The following is a 20,588-nucleotide window of genomic DNA, read 5'->3' on the forward strand; positions in this document are numbered from 1 at the left end:
ATCTAAGGTTTATGGGGGATCACAAACTAAGGATGAGTCTACAATGCAATCCTGTTGTGAAAAAAGCAAACATTGTTCTGAGATTATTAGCAGGAGTGTTGTAAGCAAAACACGAGCAGTAAATCTTCTGCTCCTCTCCACGCTGGTAAGGCTGAAGCATTGTCTCCAGTTGGGGGCACATTACAGCAAAGATCTGGAGAAAGTCCAGAGAAGAGCAACAAAAATGAATAAAGATCTAAAAAATGTGCTCTCTGGGGGAAGATTGAAAAAACTGGGTTTGTTTCATCTGGAGATGACTGAGGGTGGCATGATAGATTTAAAGTGTGTAAAAAGGTTTTTGTGCTGTCAACAGATGGGATTGAACCTAGGACCTCTGGAGCAAAATGACACATTCCCCTTAGCTAAGGTGATAGCAGACCTAGGAGGTGTGTGGTTACATTATTATGAAGAGGAGGGTGATAAATTGTTCTCCTTAACCACCGAGGACAGGACAAGAAGCAATGGGCTTAAATTGCAGCAAGGGCGGTTTAGGTTGGACATTAGGAAAAAGTTCCTAGCTGTCCGGGTGGTTAAGCCCTGGAACAAATTGCCCAGGGAGGCTGTGGAACCTCGGTCACTGGAGGTTTTTCAGAGCTGCTTGGACACACCCCTGTCAGGGCTGGTCAGAGAATCCTTAGTCCTGCCTCGGTGCGGGGACAGGAGCAGATGGCCTCTCGAGGGCCCTTCCAGCCCTAGGGTTCTCGCAGTCCCTGGGAGATGTTGTAATGCACTGGGCCCCAGACGGGCCTTTGTCCTGCCGGGGACGCCAACTGCCCCAGGCTGGAGCCCCCTCCTGCATCCTGAACCCCACATCCCTGGCCCCACCCCAGAACCCGCACCCCCAGCCCGGAGGCCTTACCCCCTCCTGCTCCCCAGCTCCCTGCCTCAGCCTGGAGCTCTCTCCCATACTCCGACCCCCTCGACTCCACTCCCCAGCACAGAGCCCCTCTTGCAGCCCGAACCTCTCATCCCTGGCCCCACCCCAGAGTCTGCACCCCCAGCCAAGCCCTCAGCCCACACCAGGGTCAGCTCCAGGGTTTTTGCCGCCTCAAGCGGGAGGGGGGGGGAAGCCGTGATCGGCGGCAGCTCCACCGCGCCGCTTTCTTCTTCGGCAGCAATTCAGCGGCAGGTCCTTCCCTCCGGGAGGGACCGAGGGACCCGCCGCTGAAGAGCCCGATTGGCCACCCCTTCCCCTTGGCTGCCCCAAGCACCTGCTTGCTGAGCTGGCGCCTGGAGCCGGCCCCGGCCCCCCGCCAGCCCCTTGAGCCAGCCGGGTGTAAATGAGTGAGCGAGCAGTGGGGGCTGGGCTGAGCGGTTGGGATTGGCTTGTTGGGTTTGCGTCGAAGGTTGGGGGAGGGAGGAGGCGCAGGGCTGTGCTGCTGAAACTAGGGTGACCAGATGCCCCGATTTTATAGGGACAGTCCCGATATTTGGGGCTTTTCTTATATAGGTGCCAGTTACCCCCATCCCGTGTCCTGATTTTTCACACTTGCTGCCTGGTCACCGAAGCTGAAACACCCGGGGAACTGGGGGGCCGCGAATCAGCCCGGCTGGTTTCTGTAGCGCCCGCCCCCCCGCAGTGCTGGGGAGCCCCTGCGCCCCCCGCGAGCTCCAAGGCAGGATTACGGGGCCGCCAGCTCCCCCCGGCACCACCGGGCACTGGCAAAGCAGCCCGGCCTCGCCCGCGGGCCCCGTGAGACTCCCGCCCCGGAGTCCAGGGACCCGCCGTGCCCGCCGGGGCTCGGGGGCTCGCAGCAGGGAACGGGGCTCGCTCTGGGGCGGGCTCGGGAGCTCGCAGCAGGGGAGGGGCTCGCTCGGGGGCGGGCTCGGGAGCAGGGGGCGGGGCTCGCTCGGAGCAGGGGCCGGAGCCAGCTCGGAGCAGGGGCGGGGCTCGCTTGGGAGCTCGCAGCAGGGGGTGGGGCTCGCCCGGGGGCGGGCTCGAGAGTTCGGAGCAGGGGGCGGGGCTCGCTTGGGGTGCTTCGGGAGCTCGCAGCGGGGGGCGGGGCTCGCCCGGGAGTTCGCAGCGGGGGAGGGGCTCGCTCGGAACGGGGGCGGGGCTCGCTCGGGAGCTCGGAGCAGGGGGCGGGGCTCGCTCGGGGCGGGCTCGGGAGCTCGCAGGAGGGGGCGGGGCTCGCCCGGGGCGGGCTCGGGAGCAGGGGGCGGGGCTCGCCCGGGCCCGCCCCGCCCCGCCCGCATCCGGCTCCTCCCGCGCAGGCCGGCGCAGTCCCCGCAGCCGCTGCGGCCTCCCCGCCTCCTGCTCCGCGCCGCGCACGTGGCCGCCCCCCGCTCCGCGCCCCACGTGCCGGCCCCGCCATGGGCTGCCTGGTGCTGCAGGACGGGGCCGTGATCCGGGGCCGCCCCTTCGGGGCCGCGCGCTCCGCCGCCGGGGAAGTGGGTGAGTGGGGCGGGGGCGCCCGGCAGGGGGCCCGGCGGGGAATGGGGCAGGCCGAGGGAAGGGAAAGGAAGGGAAGGGGGGCAGGCCCTGGGGAGGGGAGGGAAGGGAATGGGGGGGTGGGGAAGAGGGGTGGGGGAAGGGAAGGGGGGCAGGCCCGGGGGAGGGGAGGGGAGGGGAGGGGAGGGGGATGGGGAAGAGGGGTGGGGGAAGGGAAGGGGGGCAGGCCCTGGGGAGGGGAGGGGGATGGGGAAGAGGGGTGGGGGAAGGGAAGGGGGGCAGGCCCTGGGGAGGGGAGGGGAGGGGAGGGGAGGGGGATGGGGAAGAGGGGTGGGGGAAGGGAAGGGGGGCAGGCCCTGGGGAGGGGAGGGGGATGGGGAAGAGGGGTGGGGGAAGGGAAGGGGGGCAGGCCCTGGGGAGGGGAGGGGAGGGGGATGGGGAAGAGGGGTGGGGGAAGGGAAGGGGGGCAGGCCCTGGGGAGGGGAGGGGGATGGGGGGTGGGGGGGGCTCTGTCTGATCACTGTGCCCAGACCCGCACTGCTCCCACCAGCCCTGCAGGGTGCCTGGCGGTGCAGGGTCTCTCTCCTCCCCAGGTGGGGTGTGGGGGGTGCCCCGTGCCTGGGGCTGGTGCCCAGCGGAGGGGGCAGCTGGAGAGCTCGGGGCAGGGGGTCCCTGGTGCCAGGCCTCAGCCTTTGGCAGCATCCTCCAGTCGCTGGGGCGCTTCCTTTGCCACGGGCTTTAGAGCCTGTGCTGAGCTTTCCCTCTGCACCGTGTGCATCTCTGTGGGGCAGGTCATCAGAGGCCCGGACCCCGCCCCAGGTGCCCGGGAAGTTATCACCAGCCCTGTAGCGCTGGCTGAGCTCCCTGGCCCCGGGGGGGGCTGGCACCTGGCACTGATACACCAGTCTACGGCCCAGCAGTGCCCTCGCCGTGAGGGAGGGCAGGGAGTGCCCATGGCCGGCGGGTGCAGTGCCGTGCTCCGGGGCCCTGGCAGAGCTGCGCTGTGCCAGTGCCGCCGGCGGCTGTGGTGCCGTGCTCCGGGGCCCTGGCAGAGCCGCGCTGTGCCAGTGATGGGTGCGGTGCTGTGGTCCGGGCCCTGGCAGAGCCGCACTGTGCCAGTGGTGCTGGCGGTGCTGTGCTCCGGGCCCTGGCAGAGACGCGCTGTGCCAGTGGTGGGTGCGGTGCCGTGCTCCGGGCCCTGGCAGAGCCGTGTTGTGCTATTGCTGCGGGCGGGTGCGGTGCCAGTGCTCCGGGGCCCTGGCAGAGCTGCGCTGTGCCAGTGGTGCTGGCGGGTGCGGTGCTGTGCTCCGGACCCTGGCAGAGCTGCGCTGTGCCAGTGCCGCCGGCGGCTGTGGTGCCGTGCTCCGGGGCCCTGGCAGAGCCGCGCTGTGCCAGTGATGGGTGCGGTGCTGTGGTCCGGGCCCTGGCAGAGCCGCACTGTGCCAGTGGTGCTGGCGGTGCTGTGCTCCGGGCCCTGGCAGAGACGCGCTGTGCCAGTGGTGGGTGCGGTGCCGTGCTCCGGGCCCTGGCAGAGCCGTGTTGTGCTATTGCTGCGGGCGGGTGCGGTGCCAGTGCTCCGGGGCCCTGGCAGAGCTGCGCTGTGCCAGTGGTGCTGGCGGGTGCGGTGCTGTGCTCCGGACCCTGGCAGAGCTGCGCTGTGCCAGTGGTGCTGGCGGGTGCGGTGCTGTGCTCCGGACCCTGGCAGAGCCGTGCTGTGCCAGTGGTGGGTGTGGTGCCAGTGCTCCGGGGCCCTGGCAGAGCCGCGCTGTGCCAGTGGTGCCGGCGGGTGCGGTGCTGTGCTTCGGGCCCTGGCAGAGCCGCGCTGTGCCAGTGGTGGGTGCGGTGCTGTGCTCCGGGCCCTGGCAGAGCTGCACTGTGCCAGTGGTGCCGGCGGGTGCGGTGCCGTGCTCCGGGCCCTGGCAGAGCCGCGCTGTTCTGAGTGCTGTTTCTCCTTCCGCCCCGGGCTGCAGTCTTCCAGACCGGCATGGTGGGTTACCCCGAAGCCTTGACAGACCCCTCCTACAAATCCCAGATCCTGGTGCTGACCTACCCTCTGATTGGGAACTATGGCGTCCCGCAGGATGAGCCTGACCAGTACGGCCTCAGCAGGGTGAGTGCAGGGCTGGGGTGGGGCGCGGGGCTGGGGGTGGGGGTGTTGGCCGCTGCAGGCAGCTGGATGAAGCTGCGGGGAGGCTGAGAGTCGCTGAGGGCTGGGCAGCGGGTGGGAGCCGCGCCCAGAGACGCTGGGCAGGCCAGGCCTGGTTCCCAGGGGGGCTCCGGGGACCAGCACAGGCGATTTCCCCTGCACTGAGCAGTGGGGCTGGGGCTGGCGAGGCCCCGGACTCTCCTGGGACAGACAGGTGGCTAGTGGGGGAGAGATGCTGGGGCACCTGAGCCCGGCGGGTGGGGCTTGTGGGCGCTCGGGGCACAGAGCCGCCTGCTCGCTAGGGAAAGGAATGTGCCGCCCCAGGCAGGCCAGGTCCTCGCCCGTGGCTGTCTGCCTCGGCACCCTCTGCCTTGGGCACTGTCTGCCGGGCAGCTGGGGAGCAACAGCAGGGCCCTGCCCGTCCCCACGGGGCCAGCGAGGCAGAGCACTGGCCTGGGGCAGCCCCGCACCCACAGCCCTCTGGCAGGGGGCTGGGGCTGGTCTGCAGCTCCGTAACGTGCCAGGCCTGGGGAGGGGTTCCCAGAGGCTGCCGTGGCCAGTGGGCAGGGGCGGGCGGGCGGGTGGGTGGGAGCTGCGTTCTCCCTCCCTGGGGCACTCACTCCCGCTGATGGCCCAGCCTGGGGGTCCCTGGCAGGTGGGAGTGGGACCCGTGGGTGACAGGAGGTGCTCAGTCACGGCAGCTCATGCCCTGGCCCGGGGTGCTGGGGCATTGGCTGGGGTCCCGCGCAGCTCACCCCTCTCTGTGCCTGCAGTGGTTCGAATCCAGCAAGATCCACGTGTCGGCGCTGATCGTGGGCGAGTGCTCGCAAATCCCCAGCCACTGGAGCGCCGCGCGCTCGCTGGACCAGTGGCTGAAGGAGCAGAACATTCCCGGGCTGGAAGGTGGGCAGCAGGCGGGCGCGGGGGCTGAGCGGGTGGGAGGCTGGGGGCTGGGAAGGGGGTGAGATGGGGTCTTTGGCGTGGGTGTGGATGGTGAGGGGCGGGGCTCTGGGTTGGGGGAGGAGGGAGGCTGAGAGGAGGGGGCAGGGGCTCCCAGCTGGGGAGGGCGAGGGGCTCCAGGGTGGGGGAAGTGGTATGGGCTGGGGAAGGGGACAAGGGCTTCGGGCTGGGGGCAGGGGTGAGGCTGTGGGAGGAGGCGGGGGCTTCAGTCTGGGGAGGAGAGTTGAGGGAAGGGGGAGGGGCTCCGGGGCCAGGGGCTCTGGGCTGGGGGAGGGGGCAGGGGCTCTGGGCTGGGGGAGGGGCTCCAGGCAGGGCCTCCGGGCTGGGGGCCTGCGTGAGGCTGGGGGAGGGGGCAGGGGCTCCGGGCTGGGGGAGGGGGCAGGGGCTCTGGGGGAGGCGCTCCAGGCTGGGGGAGGGGGCAGGGGCTCCGGGCTGGGGGAGGGGGACGGGGCTCTGGGGGAGGGGCCAGGGGCTCCGGGCTGGGGGAGGGGGCAGGGGCTCCGGGGCCAGGGGCTCCAGGCTGGGGGAGGGGGCAGGGGCTCTGGGGGAGGGGCCAGGGGCTCCGGGGGAGGGGCTCCGGGCTGGGGGGGGCAGGGGCTCCGGGCTGGGGGAGGGGGCAGGGGCTCCGGGCTGGGTGCCGGGCTGGCGGTGGGCAGGGCTCTGGCGCTCACGCTGGGATCCCTGCCAGGGGTGGACACCAGGGCCCTGACGAAGCGGATCCGGGAGAAGGGGACGCTGCTGGGCAGGCTGGTGCTGGATGGGGCCCCAGAGAGGAACGTGCCCTTCGAGGACCCCAACAAGCGGCACCTGGTGCGGGAGGTGTCGGTGAAGGTAGGGCTGGGCCGCCCGTCGCCTCTCCCTGCATGGCGCTGGGGCAGGAAGAGTTCGGGGTGTGTGTGGGGGGGGGCGGGGGGGGGTTACTGCATGTTGGGTGAAGCCCCCCCCCGCACGGTGCGTCACGTTGGCTCCCGGGGCCGTGCAGCATGCGAGGGGGTGGGGGTGTCGCCTGGCTGGCTGGGCCGTGGCGAATGGGTCCGTAAGGAGCAGCTGGCACGTGCTGTGGGGAACCCGCCGAGGGGACACTGGAACGCCCCAGTGGCCCTGGAGGAATGTCCCTCCCCCAGCGGGCGCCTGAGCAGAGGCCCCCGGGGGGGAAGGAAAGGCTGAGGGCGTGTCTGTGCCGCCTCAGAGGAGGGCGTCCCCCTCGGTCTGGGCAACCCACCGCCCCCACAGGCGGGAGCAGGGCCGGATTGACCTTCTGTGGGTCTCGGTCCCCTCCCTCTGCTGCCCCGAGGCCTTGTCCCCCCCTCCCGCTTTGCCCCAGGCCCTGCCTGCCGCTTGCAGGGTGCGGGGGTGGGGTGGGGGAGTGGTGGTGCAGTGGGCTGAGCCATGGGAGAGGCTGAGTGGGGGTGGGGTCTGTGTGGGGCAGGGCCCCGGTCTGGGGCCAAGGCCCTTCTGAGTCTGGCCCAGGCCCCACGGTGCCATGGCACCACTGCAAGCCCAGTGCTGGCCGGGAGGGAGGGAGGCCGACAGGAGACGCCTTTCGCTGTCTGCGGGGGCGGCAGAGCTGTGGGACTGGGTTTTCCACACCCCGAGAGACGCAGCTGCGCCCAGGGACGTTCCTAGTGCAGGCCAGGCCAGGCAGGGACCGAAGGGGGGGGATGCCGGAGGAGGCGAGCGCTGAAGCAGGTGTCTGAGGGAGACACGGATCCCCAAGCGGAGTCACTCCAGCTTGGCTGGTGGGTGGCTCTGGCTGGACCAGAACGGACTCGCTTTAACCTTCGTTTCTCCGGGCTAACCTGAGAGCTGCCGATGCCGCTTCCGGGTGACGAATAAACCCTGCTCCGTTTGCCAAGCGCCGGGCGGTGTCGCTGCAAGTCCTGCCTGGATGTCCCTGAGGAGTGGGCAGGGCTCCCTGGTGAGGCGTCTGGTTCCCGCGGCTCAGCTCCTGGTGCGAAGCCGGGGGCTGGAGGCAGTGCGGCTGCGGGGCCGACCCTCAGGAAGAGTGGGACCCCTGGGGCTCTGGCCCTTGAGGAGGTCCCACAAGAGACTGTTCCCAGCTGGGGTGTAGCATCTGTTCCCGTGGATCTGTGACCCCGGGCTCCTCCCCTCACACCGTGCCCTTCTCCCCTCAGCTCCAGGGTGGGGCAGGGAGCCGCACGGGTCTTGACTGGCCTGCCACTGGCCTCCTTCATCCCTTCTCCCCACAGGAACCCAGAGTGTTCAACCCCAGCGGCTCGGTCAGGATCACGGCTGTGGATTGTGGCCTGAAGTTCAACCAGCTCCGGTGCCTGTGCCAGCGGGGGGCGGCTGTGACCGTGGTGCCCTGGGACCACCCCCTGGACAGTGCAGGTGAGGGGCTCTGGTGGCGGGGGCTGGGACCCATCAGTGAGAGCAGCTGAGGGTGTCGTGTCCAGTGTGGGGTACCGGGCAGTGTGCCCGGCACGTGTGGGGTGCTGGGGGTGGCTGAGCGTAGGGCCCCTGGTGCTGACGGGGCAGGGTGCCCAGTGCGGGGGGCTGCTGGCACAGGGGTGCCATGGGGGCTGGGATGCCGCAGGGGAAGGCAGGGGCACCCCGGGGGGGCGGGGGTGGGGGAAGGTGGAGGCGCTCAGGGGCAGGGATATCAGGGAGCCGGGGGTGGGGGAAGGTGGGGGTGCCCCGGGGGCAGGGATATCGGGGAGGTGGGGGTGCCCCAGAGGGGTGGGGGATGGTGGGGGCACCCCAGGGGGTGGGGCTATCAGGGAGGCTGGGGGGATCATGGGTGCTGCCCTGCTGCTGACCCGTCCTGTTCCTGCAGAGTTTGACGGGCTGTTTATCAGCAATGGGCCCGGGGACCCGCTCTCGTGCTCACAGACCATCGCCAACCTGCGCCGGCTCCTGGCTGAGCCCCAGCCCAAGCCCGTCTTCGGTATCTGCCTGGGGCATCAGCTGCTCGCACTGGCCATCGGCGCCCAGACCTACAAGATGAAGTGAGTGTGCGGGGGTTGAGCCCTCCCACTGCATGCCCAGCGTGGAGCTCCCCTGCTCATCCAGCTGGGGGCTGCTGGAGCAAGGCGGGCTCGGCAGAGCTGCATTACCTGGATACAGAGTTCAACTTATTCATAAATGATTTGGAGAAAGGGGTAAACAGTGAGGTGGCAAAGTTTGCAGATGATACTAAACTGCTCAAGATAGTTAAGACCAAAGCAGACTGTGAAGAACTGCAAAAAGATCTCACAAAACTAAGTGACTAGGCAACAAAATGGCAAATGAAATGTAATGTGGATAAATGTAAAGTAATACACATTGGAAAAAATAACCCCAACTATACATACAACATGATGGGGGCTAATTTAGCTACAACGAGTCAGGAAAAAGATCTTGGAGTCATCGTAGATTAGTTCTCTGAAGATGTCCACGCAGTGTGCAGAGGCGGTCAAAAAAGCAAACAGGATGTTAGGAATCATTAAAAAGGGGATAGAGAATAAGACTGAGAATATCTTATTGCCCTTATATAAATCCATGGTACACCCACATCTCGAATACTGTGTACAGATGTGGTCTCCTCACCTCAAAAAAGATACTCTAGCACTAGAAAAGGTTCAGAAAAGGGCAACTAAAATGATTAGGAGTTTGGGGAGGGTCCCATACGAGGAAAGATTAAAGAGGCTAGGACTCTTCAGCTTGGAAAAGAGGAGACTAAGGGGGGACATGATAGAGGTATATAAAATCATGAGTGATGTGGAGAAAGTGGATAAGGAAAAGTTATTTACTTATTCCCATAATACAAGAACTAGGGGTCACCAAATGAAATTAATGGGCAGCAGGTTTAAAACAAATAAAAGGAAGTTCTTCATCACACAGCGCACAGTCAACTTGTGGAGCTCCTTACCTGAGGAGGTTGTGAAGGCTGGGACTAGAACAGCGTTTAAAAGAGAACTGGATAAATTCATGGAGGTTAAGTCCATCAATGGCTATTAGCCAGGATGGGTAAGAATGGTGTCCCTAGCCTCTGTTCGTCAGAGGATGGAGATGGATGGCAGGAGAGAGATCACTTGATCATTGTCTGTTAGGTTCACTCCCTCTGGGGCACCTGGCATTGGCCACTGTCGGCAGACAGATACTGGGCTGGATGGACCGTGGCTGTTCCTATGCTCAGAGCTGGTCGGAGGCCCACAAAGCGAGTCCCTGTGAATGGGACGGTGTCGATGGCAGGGGGGTCTTGCGTGGGGTTCCGCAGGGGTCTGTTCTGGCGCTGGTTTGGTGTCCCAGCTTTATCAATGCCCTGGATGTAGGATCTGGATCAAATCACAGAGCCGGGGGGAGCAGGCGCCGCACCAGGCTCTGGCATGGAGCCCTCTCCTGTCTCCCTGGACGCTGCGCCCAGCCCGGGGGGTCACTCGGCAGGGGACGGGGGGAGGCCTGTTGCTCGCTGCTCCCATCTCCCCTGAGCCTGCCCCACATGGCTCCATCGGGCTCCTCACTCCCTGGGCGGAGCCTCGGGCGAGCCGCCCATACCCAAGGGTGGGGGGCTGTGACCAGCTAGTCACAAGCTCCCCAGGGCTGGGGCCTGGGCCCTTGCTGACCCCTTCCCTCCCGCCCCCAGGTACGGGAACCGAGGCCACAACCAGCCCTGCATCCACGAGGACTCCCAGCGCTGCTTCATCACCTCGCAGAACCACGGCTTCGCGGTGGAGCCGGGTAGCCTGCCCCCGGGCTGGGCCGTGCTCTTCACCAACGCCAACGACCGCTCCAACGAGGGCCTGGTGCACCACACCCAGCCCTTCTTCAGGTGGGAGCGCGGTGGGGGGATCTTGGGTGCCCCAGGGGACGGCATCCGGCTCAGCTGTGCCTGGATGGCCCCGCAGCGATGTCAGGGAGCAGAGGAGACTGGTTGTGTCATGGCTTGTGGTGCCCCGGGTCTGGTGCTGCGTAGCAGGGTCTTAGCAAGGGTGGGGCGGTGCATGTCGTGGGGGGCGGGGGAGGAGAGCGCTGCATGTCGGGCACCGGTGGGGGTGTCTGACCTGGGCTGGTGGGGCGCAGCAGTGCGTGTTTGACTAGGGCTGGGGGAGGGGGGGAGCGTTACGTGTCTGGCATGGGTGGGGTGGTGGTGGTGTCTGACCCAGGCTGGCAGAGCGCGGCAGTGCGTGTCTGACCCAGGCTGGGGGGGGGAGCGCTGCGTGTCTGGCACAGGTGGGGTTGTCATGGAGTGCGGGGGAGTCAGGGCCCTGCACCCCTCTTCCTGGGACTCTCAGTGACTTTCAGCCAACCAGTAAAACAGAAGGTTTATTGGACAACAGGAACACAGGCTACAGCAGAGCTTGTGGGCACAACCAGGACCTCTCAATCGAGTCCTTCTGGGGTTCAGGAAGCTTAGTCCACAGCTTGGGATTCCCTGAATTCCAACCACCCAGCCCCAAACCGAAAACTAAACTAACTCCCTCCAGCCGGCCCCTTCCTTTGTCCAGCTTCCCGGGCAAAGGTGCTGACACGCCTCCCTGCTCCCTGGCTCAGGTTACAGGCTGAGCACCTGTCCCTCACCCAAAGTCCTCCCCGGTTCTTCCATCCCCCACACAGACAGTCCCTACTCATCACATTGGTGGTGGTGGTGTCTGACCCAAGCGGGCGGGGCGGGCGGGTGCAGCAGTCTGTGTGTGACCCAGGTGGGCGAGCGCGGCAGTGTGTGTCTGACCTGGGCTGGCCGGGGAGGGGGGGAAGCACTGCTTGTCTGGCATGGGTGGGAGGTGGTGTCTGACCCGGGCTGGTGGGGGGGGGGGGGGAGCGCTGCGTGTCTGGCACAGGCGGGGTGGTGGGGATTGTCATGAATAGTTAGTAAAGGGTTAAAGCATAGTACCTGGTGGGCACCTGACCTGAGGACCAATCAGGGAAGAGAATTTGAAATTCCTAGGAGGGAACTTTTTCCCTCTGTGTGTGTGTGTGTGTGTGTGTGTATTGTCTTTAGCCATCTGGAGTTACAAGAGTCCAGATGATTTAATCAAGTCTCTCAAGTTCCACCTTTCTGAACTAATTTCTTCTAGCCAAGATAGTGAGTATTAGAAAGATACGTTGTGTCTTAAACTAATGATCCTATGTTTGCAATTCTGTGTGTTTGTTATTGATTATTCTTAATTCTGCTTGTACTGGTTGTACTGAGAAGGAGAGGGGATTCTCTCCAGAACTTAGCAAGGTTATACCCTATGAGTGTCCAGCTTGGACTCATAGAGATTCTGTATTTTCTTGTTTTTCTTTTAATAAATTCTTTCTATAAAGATTTGATTAAATCCCTTCTACTGTGGATATAGGGGGAGGGGCTAAGACGTTCTCTCTCGGTGGTGAGACAGCTTATCTCCGGGCAGAGAGGGGAGGGGGAAGGTTCCTCCTCTGTGAGTTGATCTGTGTTCCCCAGGGAGTGTCTTTGAAGGGAGACGGGGAAAACAGGGGTGTCCCGGCCCACGTATTGACCGAGGTGGTGGCAGCAAAAGGGAGACCTACCCTAGGATTTTGGGGTGGGGGAAGACATGCGGGTCCTCACTTTGAAACCCCCCAGTTTCAAGTGAGGGCAGACTCTGACATGGTGGCAGCGGAGTTTCGAACCCATTGATAGAGGCAGTTTTTTTTCAACTGGGCTACGCTGAATACAGCTTTCAGAGTAGCAGCCGTGTTAGTCTGTATCTGCAAAAAAAACAGGAGTACTTGTGGCACCTTAAAGACTAACAAATTTATTTTAGCATGAGCTTTCGTGAGCTAAAGCTCACTTCTTCGGATGCATAGAATGGAACACACAGACAGGAGATATTTATACATACAGAGAACATGAAAAGGTGGAAGTATGCATACCAACAGGCAGAGTCTAATCAATTGAGATGAGCTATCGTTAGCAGGAGGAAAAAAAACTTTTTGAAGTGATAATTAAGATGGCCCATAGAAGGTGTGAGGAGAACTTAACATAGGGAAATAGATTCAATTGGTGTAATGACCCAACCATTCCCAGTCTTTATTTAGACCACAGTTAATGGTATCTAGTTTGCATATTAATTCAAGTTCAGCAGTCTCTCTTTGGAGTCTGTTTTTGAAGTTTTTTTGTTGCAAAATTGCCACCTTCAAGTCTGTCACTGAGTGGTTAGGAAGGTTGAAGTGTTCTCCCACTGGTTTTTGAATGTTATGATTCCTGATGTCAGATTTGTGTCCATTTATTCTTTTGCGTAGAGACTGTCCGGTTTGGCCAATGTACATGGCAGAGGGGCATTGCTGGCACATGATGGCATATATCACGTTGGTAGATGTGCAGGTGTACGAGCCCCTGATGGTGTGTCTGATGTGATTAGGTCCTGTGATGGTGTCACTTGAATGGATATGTGGACAGAGCTGGCATCGGGCTTTATTGCAAGGATAGGTTCCTGGGTTAGTGTTTATGTTGTATGGTGTGCGGTTGCTGGTGAGTATTTGCTTCAGGTTGGGAGGCTGTCTATAAGCAAGGACTGGCCTGTCTCCCAAGATCTGTGAGAGTGAGGGATCATCTTTAAGGATAGGTTGTAAATCTTTGATGATACGCTGGAGAGGTTTTAGTTGGGGGCTGTAGGTGATGGCTAGTGGTGTTCTGTTATTTTCTTTTTTAGGCCTGTCCTGTAGTAGGTGGCTTCTGGGTACTCTTCTGGCTCTGTCAATCTGTTTTTTCACTTCAGCAGGTGGGTATTGTAGGTTTAAGAATGCTTGATAGAGATCTTGTAGGTGTTTATCTCTGTCCGAGGGATTGGAGCAAATACGGTTGTATCTTAGAGCTTGGCTGTAGACAATGGATCGTGTGGTGTGTCTGGGATGGAAGCTGGAGGCATGTAAGTAAGTATAGCGGTCAGTGGGTTTCCGGTATAGGGTGGTATTTATGTGACCATCGTTTATTAGCACAGTAGTGTCTAGGAAATGGACCGCTTGTGTGGATTGGTCTAGGCTGAGGTTGATGGTGGGATGGAAATTGTTAAAATCTCGGTGGAATTCCTCGAGGGCTTCTTTTCCATGAGTCCAGATGATGAAGATGTCATCAATGTAGCGCAAGTAGAGTAGGGGCGTTAGGGAACGAGAGCTAAGGAAGCGTTGTTCTAAGTCAGCCATAAAGATGTTGGCATACTGAGGGGCCATGCGGGTACCCATAGCAGTGCCACTGACTTGAAGATATATATTGTCCCCAAATGTGAAATAGTTGTGGGTGAGGACAATACAGCTACACTCTAGAGGTGTGTCCTTCCTTTGTGATATCAGGTATCACTCAGGATTCCTAAGGTGGGGGGAAGTGCTCGTCAAAGTACATTCCCATCCAGCGGGAAAAACAGGTTTGGGAGAGAGAAACCCTCCGGCCAGGTTTTTTTTCCCTGTGTCTTTTGAAAGGATCAGGAGGCAGGAGAACACAGATCCCTGAGGAAATAGACCAGATTTTTCTCAGGGGTATTGTTAGCAGCAGCCTTTCAGCTGGGCTGCTGAGTACAGCAACTCAGAGCAGAGGGAGACAGAGAATTTTTTTTTTTATCTTTCCCTCTTTCTCAGTACAAAGCAGTAACATTACACAAACCACACTTTGCTGTACAAAGGATTGTTTCTCTTTCTTTACCCAAGTTATCATAGCCAGGGTTAGGGACTGTCAAGCACCACAGACAGTTCACTGCCTGCAGAGGGGTGTGGCCAGCCCCAGAACACAGAAACAATGAGTGCCAAGGACGCATCTAAACTGGATGCGAAACAAAGAGAACTGGACTTAAAACAACAAGATTTAAATATTAAACTCCAGGAGCTGGAGATGAAAGACAAAATCAAACAGGCTGAGCACAAGAGGGAAATGGAGAAAATACAAGCCAAAGAGGCTGAGCACAAAAGACAAATGGAGTTGAAAGACAAAGAACTGGAATTAGAAAGGCTTAAGCAGAATCACCCAACCAATCCACTCCCTCTTCAACCTACTGATCAACCTTCTCGGAGAAAATTTCCCGCCTACAGGGCAGGTGAGGATGTTGAGGCCTTCTTAGAAAACTTTGAAAGGGCCTGTCTGGGATACCGTCTTCCTGAAACAGAATACAGGGTAGAGCTGAGGCCACAGCTCTGCGGACAATTAGCCCTGGTGGCAGCTGAAATGCCTAGGGGCCAAATGAACGACTTTCAACTATTCCTCACCAAGGCCAGACTCAGAATGGGCATCACCCCTGATCACGCCCGTCAGCGGTTCAGAGACCAGAAATGGAAACCAGAGATGTCATTTCCACAGCACGCTGCTTACCTTGAAAAACACTATTTGTCCTGGATAACAGGATCCAAGGTTAAGGACATAGACGACTTACACCTCCTGATATTGATGGAACAGTTCCTAGATGGTGTTCCGGAGAACATTAGACGCTACATACAAGATGGTAAACCAAAATCTCTCACTGAGGCAGGGGAGATTGGAGCCAGATGGATGGCATCGGTAGACAACACGAAAGCTACTGCCAAGGGGAGCGAATCCCACAAGGTACCCACCGAGACTAAACCCTACCATCGAGGGCCAATCAAGCCCACACCTACAACCCAAGGACAGTCACACCCTACCTCTTCTTCTACCCCACCAGTCTCCAGTAGACCAACACAAACCGGTGACCCATCAAGTGGGCGATGTTTTCGATGCAATGAACTGGGGCATATCAAAGCCAAATGCCCAAAGAACTTAAACCGAGTGCAACTCCTTGCACCTTCACACCAAGGAGATCCGGACATAGATGTATCTCAAATACCCTTAGAACATAGGGAAACTTTGAGAGTGGATGAAAAGGAGATCATCGCATGGAGAGACACTGCAGCACATGTGTCAGCTATCCACCGATCCTTCATGGACCCCAAATTCATCAACCAGAAAACCAAAGTGACAATTCAACCCTTCATGTCAAAACCGGTAACATTACCTACAGTGCGTTTACCTGTCCAGCACAAGGGCTGGTCAGGGAAGTGGACTTTTGCTGTCTATGACAACCATTCGATTCCCATGCTACTGGGGAACGACTTGGCCCGACACGTTGAACAGCAAAAAACAGAGGGAGTGGTTACACGCAGCCAAGCCAGACGAGCTGCCGGACCCATCCCTGTTCCTGAGCCATCCACCGGGCCCCCGTCTGTGTTACCAGAGACCCAGACAGAGGTGGTGGAGCCGGCTCCCATACCAACAACTACAGCAGCCATAATACATCCAGTCCCAGAACCGGAACTGGAAGAGCAACCGGCGCCAGCACCGACGCCAGCGCTTACAACACCATCGCCAGAGGGCGCCAGCGAGACAGAACTGGCAGAAGAAGCAAACAACCCTACCCAAGAGGCTCAGCCAGAGCCTGAAATATCACCTTGTGCACCAGCGGAGAGCGGTTCACAGTCAACGGAAACAACCTCATCACCTACATCGCTCCCAGAGGAACTGGTGTCTCCCGCCTCAAGGGAACAGTTCCAGACAGAGCAGGAAGCCGACGACAGCCTCAAGAAAGCATGGGCGGCGGCACGCAGCAACCCACCGCCTCTCAGCTCTACTAACCGATCCCGGTTCATTGTGGACCAAGGACTTTTATACAAGGAATTTCTTTCTGGTGGACACCAGGAGGGCTGGCATCCTCAAAAACGGTTGCTAGTTCCAGCCAAGTACCGGGAAAAGCTCTTAAGCTTAGCCCATGATCACCCTAGTGGCCATTCTGGGGTGAAGCGAAGCAAAGACAGGTTGGGAAGGTCCTTTGACTGGGAGGGGATGGGCAAGGCGGTAGCCACTTACGTCCGGTCTTGTAAGGTATGCCAAACGGTAGGAAAACCCCAAGACCAGGTCAAGGCCCCTCTCCAACCACTTCCCATAATGGAGGTCCCATTTCAGCGAGTAGCTGTGGATATTATTGGTCCTTTCCCAAAGAAGACCCCCAGAGGAAAGCAGTACATACTGACTTTTGTGGACTTTGCTACCAGATGGCCGGAAGCAGTAGCTCTAGGCAACACCAGGGCTACAACTGTGTGCCAGGCCTTAACTGACATTTTTACCAGGGTGGGTTGGCCCTCTGAACTTCTTACAGATTCAGGAGCAAATTTCCTATCAGGGACCATGAAAGACCTGTGGGAAACTCATGGGGTGCATCACTTGGTGGCCACCCCGTACCATCACCAAACTAATGGCCTAGTGGAAAGGTTTAATGGAACTTTGGGGGCCATGATCCGTAAATTCGTACATGAACATTCCAATAATTGGGATCTAGTGTTACAGCAGTTGCTGTTTGCCTACAGGGCTGTTCCACATCCCAGTTTAGGTTTCTCACCATTCTAGCTGGTGTATGGCCATGAGGTTAAGGGGCCATTACAGCTGGTGAAGCAGCAATGGGAGGGGTTTACGCCCCCTCCAGGAACTAACATTCTGGACTTTGTAAGCAACCTTCAAAACACCCTCCGAGACTCTTGGGCCCTTGCTCGAGAGAACTTAAAGGATGCTCAAGCGGAGCAAAAGGTCTGGTATGATAGACACACCAGAGAGCGTTCCTTCAAGGTTGGAGACCAGGTTATGGTCTTAAAGGTGCAACAGGCCCATAAGATGGAAGCGTCCTGGGAAGGACCATACGTGGTCCAGGAACGCCTGGGAGCTGTTAACTACCTCATAGCATTTCCTGATTCATCTTTAAAGCCTAAAGTGTTTCATGTTAACTCTCTAAAGCCCTTTTATCCCAGAGAATGACAGGTCTGTCAGTTTACAGTCCAGGAAGGAGATGACACCGAGTGGCCTGAAGGTGTCTATTACGAAGGTAAAAGAAATGGTGGTGTGGAAGAGGTGACCCTCTCCACAACCCTGCAATGTCGACAGCGGCAACAGATCAAGGAGCTGTGCACTCACTTCGACACCTTGTTCTCAGCCAACCCAGGACGGACTGAGCAAACCTGCCACTCCATTGACACAGGTAATGCTCACCCGATTAGAACACCACCCTACCGGGTGTCACCTCATGCCAAAGTTGCTATTAAACAGGAGATTGACAACATGTTGGAGATGGGTATCATCCGCCCTTCTATCAGTGCATGGGCATCTCCAGTGGTTCTGGTTCCCAAACCAGATGGGGAAATACGCTTTTGCGTGGACTACCGTAAGCTAAATGCTGTAACTCGTCCAGACAACTATCCAATGCCACGCACTGATGAGCTATTGGAAAAGTTGGGACGTGCCCAGTTCATCTCTACCATTGATTTAACCAAGGGGTACTGGCAGGTACCGCTAGATGAAACCGCCAAGGAAAAGTCTGCATTCATCACCCATGCAGGGGTGTATGAGTTTAATGTGCTTCCATTCGGACTGCGGAATGCACCTGCCACCTTCCAAAGGCTGGTAGATGGTCTACTAGCGGGATTGGGAGACTGTGCAGTTGCATACCTCGATGATGTGGCCATTTTTTCTGATTCATGGCCCGAACACCTAGAACATTTGAAAATGGTTTTTGAGCGCATCAGGCAGGCAGGACTAACTGTTAAGGCCAAAAAGTGTCAAATAGGCCAAAACAGAGTGACTTACCTAGGACACCAGGTGGGTCAAGGAACCATCAACCCCCTACAGGCCAAGGTGCAGGCTATCCAACAGTGGCCTGTCCCACGGTCAAAGAAACAGGTCCAATCCTTCTTAGGTTTGGCCGGATATTACAGGCGATTTGTACCACACTACAGCCAAATCGCTGCCCCACTAACTGATCTGACCAGGAAAACCCAGCCGAATGCAGTTAAGCGGACTGATGAGTGTCAGAAAGCCTTTACCCAGCTTAAGGTGATGCTCATGTCTCACCCTGTATTAAGGGCCCCGAACTTTGACAAACCCTTCCTAGTTACCACCGATGCATCTGAACGTGGGGTAGGAGCGGTTCTAATGCAGGAAGGACCGGATCACAACTTCCATCCTGTCGTGTTTCTCAGCAAGAAACTGTCTGAGAGGGAAAGCCACTGGTCCATCAGTGAAAAAGAATGTTACGCCATTGTATATGCCCTGGAAAAGCTACGCCCATACGTTTGGGGCCGGCAGTTCCAGCTACAAACTGACCATGCTGCGCTAAAGTGGCTTCACACCAACAAGGGAAACAACAAGAAACTTCTCCGCTGGAGCTTAGCTCTCCAAGACTTTGACTTTGACATTCAACACATTTCAGGAGCTTCCAACAAAATTGCTGATGCACTCTCTCGTGAAAGTTTCCCAGAATGAAGTGGCTAAAAACTGTTCTTAACATGTTTTCATGCTTTGTAGTCTATGTGATAGTGCATGTGTTTTATTACTCTGTTTGTTTACAGTTCTAGGAGGAAATCGCCGCCAGTGGATCCCACTGTAGCGATTTGGGGGGCGTGTCATGAATAGTTAGTAAAGGGTTAAAGCATAGTACCTGGTGGGCACCTGACCTGAGGACCAATCAGGGAAGAGAATTTGAAATTCCTAGGAGGGAACTTTTTCCCTCTGTGTGTGTGTGTATTGTCTTTAGCCGTCTGGAGTTACAAGAGTCCAGATGATTTAATCAAGTCTCTCAAGTTCCACCTTTCTGAACTAATTTCTTCTAGCCAAGATAGTAAGTATTAGAAAGATACGTTGTGTCTTAAACTAATGATCCTATGTTTGCAATTCTGTGTGTTTGTTATTGATTATTCTTAATTCTGCTTGTACTGGTTGTACTGAGAAGGAGAGGGGATTCTCTCCAGAACGTAGCAAGGTTATACCCTATGAGTGTCCAGCTTGGACTCATAGAGATTCTGTATTTTCTTGTTTTTCTTTTAATAAATTCTTTCTATAAAGATTTGATTAAATCCCTTCTACTGTGGATATAGGGGGAGGGGCTAAGACGTTCTCTCTCGGTGGTGAGACAGCTTATCTCCGGGCAGAGAGGGGAGGGGGAAGGTTCCTCCTCTGTGAGTTGATCTGTGTTCCCCAGGGAGTGTCTTTGAAGGGAGACAGGGGGAAAACAGGGGTGTCCCGGCCCACATAATTGACCGAGGTGGTGGCAGCAAAAGGGAGACCTACCCTAGGATTTTGGGGTGGGGGAAGACATGCGGGTCCTCACTTTGAAACCCCCCAGTTTCAAGTGAGGGTAGACTCTGACAGGGATGTCTGACCCAGGCTGGCGGGGGGGGGGGGGGCGTGTCTGGCACGGGCGGGGTGGGGGGGCGGTCTGACCTGGGCTGGCGGGGGGGAGGGGGGGGAGCGCTGCGTGTCTGACCCGGGCTGGCGGGGGGGGGGGAGCGCTGCGTGTCTGACCCGGGCTGGCGGGGGGGAGGGGGGCAGGGCGGGGGGAGCGCTGCGTGTCTGACCCGGGCTGGAGGGGGGCAGGGCGGGGGGAGCGCTGCGTGTCTGACCCGGGCTGGCGGGGGGGAGGGGGGCAGGGCCGGGGGAGCGCTGCGTGTCTGGCATGGGCGGGGTGGTGGGGATGTCTGACCCGGGCTGGAGGGGGGCAGGGCGGGGGGAGCGCTGCGTGTCTGACCCGGGCTGGCGGGGGGGACGGGGGCAGGGCGGGGGGAGCACTGCGTGTCTGGCACGGGCGGGGTGGTGGGGATGTCTGACCCGGGCTGGCGGGACGGGGGGAGCGCTGCGTGTCTGACCCGGGCTGGGGAGGGGGGCAGGGCGGGGGGAGCGCTGCGTGTCTGGCACGGGCGGGGTGGTAGGGATGTCTGATCCGGGCTGGAGGGGGGCAGGGCGGGGGGAGCGCTGCGTGTCTGACCCGGGCTGGCGGGGGGGAGGGGGGCAGGGCGGGGGGAGCACTGCGTGTCTGGCACGGGCGGGGTGGTGGGGATGTCTGACCCAGGCTGGCGGGGGGGGGAAGCGCTGCGTGTCTGACCCGGGCGGGAGGGGGGCAGGGCGGGGGGAGCGCTGCGTGTCTGACCCGGGCTCGCGCGGGGGCGGGGGGCAGGGGGGGGGGAGCGCGGCGTGTCTGGCACGGGCGGGGTGGTGGGGATGTCTGACCCGGGCTGGAGGGGGGCAGGGCGGGGGGAGCGCTGCGTGTCTGACCCGGGCTGGCGGGGGGGAGGGGGGCAGGGCGGGGGGAGCACTGCGTGTCTGGCACGGGCGGGGTGGTGGGGATGTCTGACCCG

The 20,588-nt window shown here is 59.6% G+C and overlaps 1 protein-coding gene across 1 annotated transcript in view; it reads left to right on the forward strand.

The window, feature by feature from the left end:
* Positions 1-2,289: 2,289 nt before the first annotated feature.
* LOC123366800 (CAD protein-like) overlaps positions 2,290-20,588 on the forward strand; it is a 51,961-nt gene continuing 33,662 nt past the window's right edge. The window contains exons 1-7 of the mRNA XM_045010554.1: positions 2,290-2,434; positions 4,402-4,541; positions 5,351-5,480; positions 6,226-6,368; positions 7,748-7,889; positions 8,335-8,506; positions 10,123-10,308. Coding sequence (XP_044866489.1) covers positions 2,353-2,434; positions 4,402-4,541; positions 5,351-5,480; positions 6,226-6,368; positions 7,748-7,889; positions 8,335-8,506; positions 10,123-10,308 — 995 coding nt within the window. The 5' untranslated portion in view covers positions 2,290-2,352. The remainder of the gene's footprint in view (positions 2,435-4,401; positions 4,542-5,350; positions 5,481-6,225; positions 6,369-7,747; positions 7,890-8,334; positions 8,507-10,122; positions 10,309-20,588) is intronic.

Source organism: Mauremys mutica, chromosome 3 (genome assembly GCF_020497125.1).
Source record: "Mauremys mutica isolate MM-2020 ecotype Southern chromosome 3, ASM2049712v1, whole genome shotgun sequence".
Classification (NCBI taxonomy): domain Eukaryota; kingdom Metazoa; phylum Chordata; order Testudines; family Geoemydidae; genus Mauremys; species Mauremys mutica.